Below are 7,496 nucleotides of genomic sequence, written 5' to 3'. Positions count from 1 at the left end.
AATAATAAGACGGTTTCTGTACACAGGGCCGTGAAACGCACCATCTTTGGGCATCCGAGATTTAAAGTGTGTCTCCCTCTTGTGGTCCATGAAAGGAGCAACTGCAGAAATGTTGAGATTGTTCCTGACGTCACCAAAGTAGTGACTAAAGTGTGACAAAAACGAGTTTGTCGACAGTCAAATGGCTGGAAGCAAAGCAACATACAACACAAAAACTTCATCTGTTTATATATAACGAAGAAAGAAAAAGTAAAGCATGTTCTGCGTTAAAGAAAGAAAAAAGGAGAAGTCTTGGTCCTCTTTGGGCTGCGTGTTTGTAACATTGCAGATTCAGCAATAGTTGCTGATTTGCAATACTTGGCAGTCCCTGGAACGCCTCACACAAACAGAGCCAAGTGTCTTTGCAGAAGTCACGCTGTCCACGCTCTGGTGTGCTGACATAATCAGCCTTTATTTAACGGTTGCAGTAACAAGATATCTGATCGATTTCACTCACAAGACGAAAACCTGGTTCTAAATATTAAATAGAATTGTTATTTTTATTTTAAATCTGAGCACCATTATACTTTAGTCATATCTTTCCCGTTGCTGGTACTCTTGGTGTCGATGTTGGTGATGGTGTTGGTGATGGTTCCCTTGCAGCTCGGATCCTCGCTGATGAAGTGGAGGATGTTGCGCAGAGAGCGATTCATGCTGTCTTTGAAGCCTCGGCCCAGACACACGTAGAGCATGGGGTTGAGGCAGCTGTTGAAATAAGCCAGGCACAGCGCCAGTATTTGCGCTAGGTAAATGTTTGGGGAGTGCGGGGAGCTGCGACGGGTGGTCAAATCCAAGAAGTCCGTGATATGCAGGGGAAGCCAGCATAAGAAGAAGCTCAGCACCACAGCGATAATGACCCTCAGGGTTCGCTTGGAGCGGGTCCGACCTCGTGTCAGTCCCTTCTGTGTGCTGCTGTACACCATAATGTGACAGGCGACAATTACCAGAAAAGGGAGGATGAATCCCAGTAGGAAGCGAATGGAGACGATTGGCCAGACGCTCGTTTGAGTGTACGCCATCAGACACTCTCTCTTGTCCTCGCCAAATTCGAGCTCTCTGGCGAATACAAACTGCGGGATGCTGATGATGAGGGCCAGGCACCACACAGCCACACACCCGAAGACAGCGTGTCTGGGTCGCCTCTTGTTCTGACACCAGACTGGTTTCTTGACCAGCATCAAGCGATCCACGCTGATCACAACCAGCTGCAGGACGCTGCAGTACATCACCAAGTGGAACAGGCCTTTGACCAGCGTGCAGGCCAGTGGGCCGAAGTGCCAGTGGTCATCATGGGCCAGGGGGACCATGAGCAGAGGGATGGAGAGGCAGCACAGCAGATCGGCCAGCGCAAGGTTGAGGAACCAGATGGAGGTGACAGAGCGGCGCATGCAGAAACCCGTCACCCACACCACCAAGGCGTTACCAGGGACCCCCAGCAGCGTCACAAGCCCATAGAGGACCAGAGCCACAATCTGGATGGGTTGGATCTTAGGAGTCAAGATCTCAGGAAAAATAGGCAGGGTGTAATTGTCGTCGTAGATGAAAGAAAAGTTATAATCTGAGAAATCCATGTCTCATTAAGGCTGTTGGTGGAAACAAAACATTATAACCATTAATGCCGATGGAGAGAAAAATGAGAGGAGCAGTGTTATAGAACAAAAACAGCCTAAATGTTTCATTTCAAATATAATATCTACAATTCCATTGTACCGTTCTTCTATAGATTAAAATAAACAACAATCAACCAAATAAAAAACTAAGATAGACTTACGCTTGAGTGATCTGTTGGTGTTGCACTCTCACTGTTAACAGGAAGTTATGGAGCTGTTGCTTTGCTTTGCTTTTAAAAGTGCCACCCCCAAACGGTGTAGTGTGAGGACATTCCATATCTCTTTTTTCAATCAATTTGCAATTATTGTACTAATGCCTCAACGTACCTTTTCGATGTCGCCTGTGAGACCTTTTAAAGGTGATCTCCCCCAAACGCCGCGGCTCTGAGCTCCTCAGCAGAAAGTGATTAGAAGTCCGGTTACTTTGGTTTAACTACAAGTCATCACCGAGCTGTCTGATGTCGCGCGAAGTTGCGCTCATACACTTTTTCTGTTCCATCAACTGCGGCCACGGCCCCCAGCAGCGTTTCTGTTTTCTGGGAAAGCTGAAAAAATGATGTCCTGTCTCAGCAGGTGCTGCTCTCCTGACTATCACTGCACCACAGAGAGCATCCCAACCTGCTGCATCTGGATTTGGGTCCACTATGAGTAGTTAAAAAATGCTCAGAGGATCATGTGTGTGTCTTCAGAATTGTATGTATAATTATGTTTAGAGTATATATATATGTGCGTGTGTGTGTGTGTGTATATTACAGTCCTTTTCTAGGGAGAGTAGCATTGAAATATGTACCCACAGGCTCAGAAAATCTTCAGCATAATTTCCTTGAACTATAGAGAATAATTCTTAGTTCACTCCTAGCAACATCTCTGTATCTGTTCCATACAGTTCTGTTGCTTCTGTGGTGCTGCAGCTTCCTTGCATGAGATCATTGAAGTTCATTTTCTATCTCATCCTGAACACTATTTTATAAGAGCCCCGTATGTATCATGCTTGCTTCATAGGTATCGACTTAGAGTATTATCACAAACAGGTTTTGTGGCCAACTTTAGGCTGTCTTTTCAGTACTGGAAAGGTCCACGTGTTACACACTGATGAAGAATACTAAAGGTCTAGGAAAGAATGGAAGACCGTTTCCAGTGGATCACCTAAATCAGTTTAGCGACATTGTAGTTTCTAATAGTTTTCACAGTTTTAAAGAAAAATTTACTGACATTTAAAACAAGAACATTTCTAAAAGGAGGATCAAGATTTTCTAAATGTGATAGAAATCCACGGCACTCAAGAACAAAATCATATACTATGGGAACAATTACTTTATTGTCAACTTCACAGTTATCATTGTATTGTAATTCAGCATTTCCATATGTACAAGTCATTCACAAATTAGCCAACCTACACATATTGTGGTTTAATCAAATAATTCAAGTTCTCAGAGGCATCATCAGTTGTTGGGAACTGCAACTGTTGCTGTCCTCTTTTTTTGTGATTCACCAAAATTCTGCAACCTCGAGGAAAAAAGCACATTAGTCAGCATTCGCTTTTTCCATGATGCATTGTGAGATATGTGGTTTGGATCTGATGCTGTAGTCTCTGAATCTGATCAGTGTAGTGAGTGTTTTAAAGAAAATCACACTCCACAGTCCTGTGTGGATCCGAGCCATGTCAGAGCAGAATGGCACGTCGGTCCAAAGAGCAGCCGACGCATTTTTAGAATGCTTTGATAGATACTATATACAAAGGGACTAACAGGTAAATGTTGAGGTCTAAATGATGATCTATGAGGAGGATGTTCAGTAAAGCACAGACTGAAGTCTGTATTAAATACATAGATGATGATAAAAAGTAGCAAAACAGGATCAAAAAGAAATGCGCTGTGGCAGGATGTCCCCTTTTCTAAGTTTATGACATCAGTAAGATTTCTAAAACTTGGAAATACCACGGGAAATGAAACCCACCACGTCAGCAAAATTCTCCCTAAAAGTAAAAAAGAAAAAAGCAGATACCATGTAGCATCACAAATGTCAGCATGATGACCTGTTGCCTGTGTGTTTGAGTTTGTTCATGTTCTCATAAGTGCAGGCATGTCTGCGCATTGAGGTTGTTGTACACACTGATGTAAAAGAGAACATAAATGTTCAGGTTGTAGCGGTTTATTATCTGACACATAAGCTGATACTTTGTGACGTGTATTCCAGTGTAATGTCTTGTCACAGTTGTTGCCACAGTTCATGGCAGGATGTTTCGTCACAAGGTCAGCAGAGGCGATGAGCTCTCAGAGTAGAGGTCAGTTGATGGCCGGAGCGCTGCTTGGCGGAAGTGTTGGAGTGTCATCTCTAAACGCATCAGACTGAAGGTCTGCAGAAAAACAATTAACGTTTAGTTTATATTGTGGTTTTTCCGAGCATTTCACATCAATTGTTTGCTGCTTTACGATACAACCTGCAGAATTTGCAGTGTTATTGCCCAGAGAGAGTTCCCTATAGTGACTGAAACGTGTAACTGGAAACACAGACTGATGAGGATGACCAAATTTATTTTACAGAGGCCGCGAGGCCTTGTTAAAAGAAACCGGAAACAGAGACTCAGTCATAAAAACAACATATCAGCAGACTAAAGAAGACAGGGAGCAGAAGAACAACATGGAGGCTTGCTTTGGGTGGGGGCTTTGAAAGAGAATCACATGTTCCACACCTCTACAGTGTACACCGTGTCATGTCCTTCCGCGATAAGGTTTATCACACTTCCCAAATATTAATATCAATAAGATAGCATGCATGTCTGCAGAATCCCAATCAGTTTGCACACGCAGACATGGAAAGCATGTACCCATCCGCACAAAAGCTGGGGCAGGTGCAAGCCAATCTCCAGGTTCTATCATCGTTATTTTTGTCTCAAATGCACCGAATGTTTTCAGTGGGCTCTGTTCAGCATACTTAATCATGCATAATCTATCTTTCTTGATGTTAGAAGCAAAACCTTCCCTCAAAAAGACATAGGCCCTGTAAGGAAGGCAGTATGCATTATGTTGCTCCAACATGACGCATCATTTTTTTCCCCATTTTTTTGTCTATGGATTTGTGTGTAGTACTTGTGAGTAGTTAAAATCTTACCTGCGTGGACAGCAGTCAGAGTGCTTTTAGTTTAGGAAACCAGAGGCCTTCCTCACTGGTGAGCTAAAGCTAAAAAGCTACTCAGATGGGAGCCACAGAAGAGTGATTTTTTTTGTCGCCACCTGGAACAACTCAAATCTCAGATTTTTCATAGCGGTTCAAGCCAATGCTATATTGTTTATTTCTGTTTTTCACCTCATTCCTTCAGCATCAAACAGTTACACGGACTGAGTCTGTGTAACACTGCCTATGTTGTCACAAGGTGTCACAACCCGTGTCATAGGGCCGTTGCATCACAGATGTTCTCCCATTGAAAAAACTAATTCAATAAATTTCTAAAGAAGAACTGTTGGGGTGTGGAAATATAGCAACATAGTTCTCAGTCAATACCTCAAAATCTGTTTTGAGGTTGGAAGTGATTTATATGGTAAAAAAAAAAAGCATCTGCATAGCTTTTAGAAACTGTGTCTGCGTGGGTCGGCTGATTTAACAGATTTGATGGTGCAATACTATAAAAGTCATGATAAAATAAATAACCAAAATAATTTCCCCCTGGGATTATTAAAGTATTTCTGATTCTGATTCTGATTCTGAAGTTTGCAGCATCTCATGAGGCCAGTTCACACTTTCAACAGCCACATGTCCACATGGAGGTATATTTGTCATTTGCCCTCAGACAGAGGGGTCTTCACACACCCCTCAGTAGATGTACAGATGCAACTCAAGATTAGGGACCATACAGACACACCACAAGTGCTTGATATACTTGCAGCTCACTTAGTCGCACACGCACATACAAATGCATTCCCACCCAGAATTAGAGAGGTGAGCTGCCATGAAAATTCTTATTGCAGATGTTATTTGTCTATTTTTGTTTTTCCCCACTTAAAATCTATCTTTAAATAGGGCAGGAAATGAATCACACCTGTTTGGGGATTTCCATATTCTCATTCCTTCTAAAAGCACTGCCCATTTCTACCAAACTAAAGCAATCCATGCCGAGCAATTCATTTTAAAACTATAAGAGATTTTGTAAAGAAGAGATCATAGTAACATTCTGTGCTCACCAATGAGTGTCATGCCTGGCTGTTGGTTGAGTATCACTGATGTCTCTTCCTCCTCCTCTTCTTCTCCCCAATCAGCGATGTTGGCTGGGGGGATGCACTGCTCCAAGAACAGGTCCTCCTCATCATCCTCCAAGTCTATGTTCTCTGGAGGCCAGCGCAGCTCTCCGCTCTCCACTTCGCTCACTTCAGTGGGTTCCACAACAATGGAGGGTAGACGCTCCTTCTGGCGGTCGTGGTCCAGGCTGTTCAAAGACATCTCTGGGCCCAAGACAACCTCAACTGGGTCGGGGAATATCTGGAGGAAAGAGTGGTTAGGAACAGAGCAAGTTAGTCACATTGAAAGTAAATTCCGGTCATCACAAATTACTTTACAGTGGGTAGAATCTTTGAATTGTCTTTTGGTTAGATAATCTAGTTAGTTACACTAATGCCTGAAGTTGTGAACCCTTTAGAATTTTCTGTCTTTGCCGATACTTCATCAAAATCAAATCTGATGTCTGAAAATTAGATCAAGAGAATCCAATTTAACTGAAGCAGTATGCTGGGACATTTATGTATCAATGAAAAGGATCCAACTATACCTGAACATCCAGGAATAGCAGATTATTTGAATGTGAAATCAGGTGTTGTTTAAAACACGGTGCTCACTCAATCAGACATGAGTGAGCATCTTGTTTTATCTAAAGAAGAGCAATCCGTCAAAGTCTGTTCTTTACTATATGTTTGTAAAGGAGATTTTTGACGACTTCTGATGAAAAATTGTTGATGCTCATCATGCTGGGAATTGTTATAAATCCATCGATAAAGAGTTTGGAGTCCATCAGTTCACAGTCAGACTAACTGTATGCAGTACAAGTCACTACCAACAGCAGAACACTGAAAGTTTGAATTTTAAATCATGCCAGCAAATTCTAAAGGCTTGTTTGTGGGGACATCTGCACAGTAGTTGAGTGTCAGCAGAAAGTGGGTCATGCAACAAGAGAACAGCTGTGAGCACACAAGTCTTTTTTTCCAAGGATGTTTCAAGAATAATAAAATTATTGTATTGGAACGAGCAAGTCCTAAACCTTACCTTAATCTGATAAAAATGCTGCAGAAAGACCTGAAGCTTGCAGTTCATGAGAGGACGCCCGATAGTATGCAGAACAGATGCTGATCTCCACCGAGGAATAAGCTCCAATTCATCCAAACTGATGCTCAGGGCTGATTAACAGTCTCCAGATGTGTAACAATGTATTTAGCGGCAGTTATTTCTGCAAGTCGGTCACACTCATTCTCCTATATATTTTTTTTATATATATGTTTTTTTTTTTATTACATTGTCTTAAGCTACTTTCAGGACTTGAGTGAAACTCCGATGACATTTCAAGTCAAAGCTATCAAAGACATTTTTTTTTTCAATTCTAAAAGGTTCACAGGTTCTGAAGTACCATTGTATATTTTATCTAACAGATTCCTTTACCCGTCTCTGTCTGAGTGTCACTCGCTCACACACCACCGCAATGTCTGGACCTTATTCGTACTGCTTGTGGGTCATGCTCACGCAACCTAAAACGCAACCAGACTGACTGACAGCAGGGTGATGTAGCCTACCTGGAATGGTACTCTTTGGTCCTTCCTCTGCATGTCTTCACAGTTTGGATCCTGACTGCTCATCTCTTCCACACCT

At 42.3% G+C, this 7,496-nt stretch overlaps 1 protein-coding gene across 1 annotated transcript; it reads right to left on the bottom strand.

The window, feature by feature from the left end:
* Positions 1 to 512: 512 nt before the first annotated feature.
* Positions 513 to 7,496, bottom strand: LOC140313646 (C5a anaphylatoxin chemotactic receptor 1-like). Its single transcript, XM_072391644.1, has 3 exons — positions 7,421 to 7,496; positions 5,828 to 6,122; positions 513 to 1,612 (listed from the first exon to the last, which is right to left on the bottom strand). The coding sequence occupies exons 1-3, from the start codon at positions 7,481 to 7,483 to the stop codon at positions 561 to 563; spliced, it is 1,410 nt and encodes a 469-aa protein (XP_072247745.1). The 5' UTR covers positions 7,484 to 7,496; the 3' UTR covers positions 513 to 560.

This window comes from Leuresthes tenuis, unplaced genomic scaffold (assembly GCF_036924035.1).
Source record: "Leuresthes tenuis unplaced genomic scaffold, fLeuTen1.0.hap1 SCAF_9, whole genome shotgun sequence".
Classification (NCBI taxonomy): domain Eukaryota; kingdom Metazoa; phylum Chordata; class Actinopteri; order Atheriniformes; family Atherinopsidae; genus Leuresthes; species Leuresthes tenuis.
The sequence above is the reverse complement of the archived record's forward strand: the minus strand, read 5'-3'. Positions and strand labels throughout refer to the sequence as shown.

Coding starts and splice junctions, on each gene's coding strand:
- LOC140313646 (XM_072391644.1), bottom strand. CDS start 7,483: ATGAGCAGTCAGGATCCAAACTGTGAAGACATGCAGAGGAAGGACCAA. Junction 6,123..7,420: donor ACCAAAGAGTACCATTCCAG/GTAGGCTACATC, acceptor TCTTTCCTCCAG/ATATTCCCCGACCCAGTTGA. Junction 1,613..5,827: donor GCCAGGCATGACACTCATTG/GTGAGCACAGAA, acceptor AGCCTTAATGAG/ACATGGATTTCTCAGATTAT.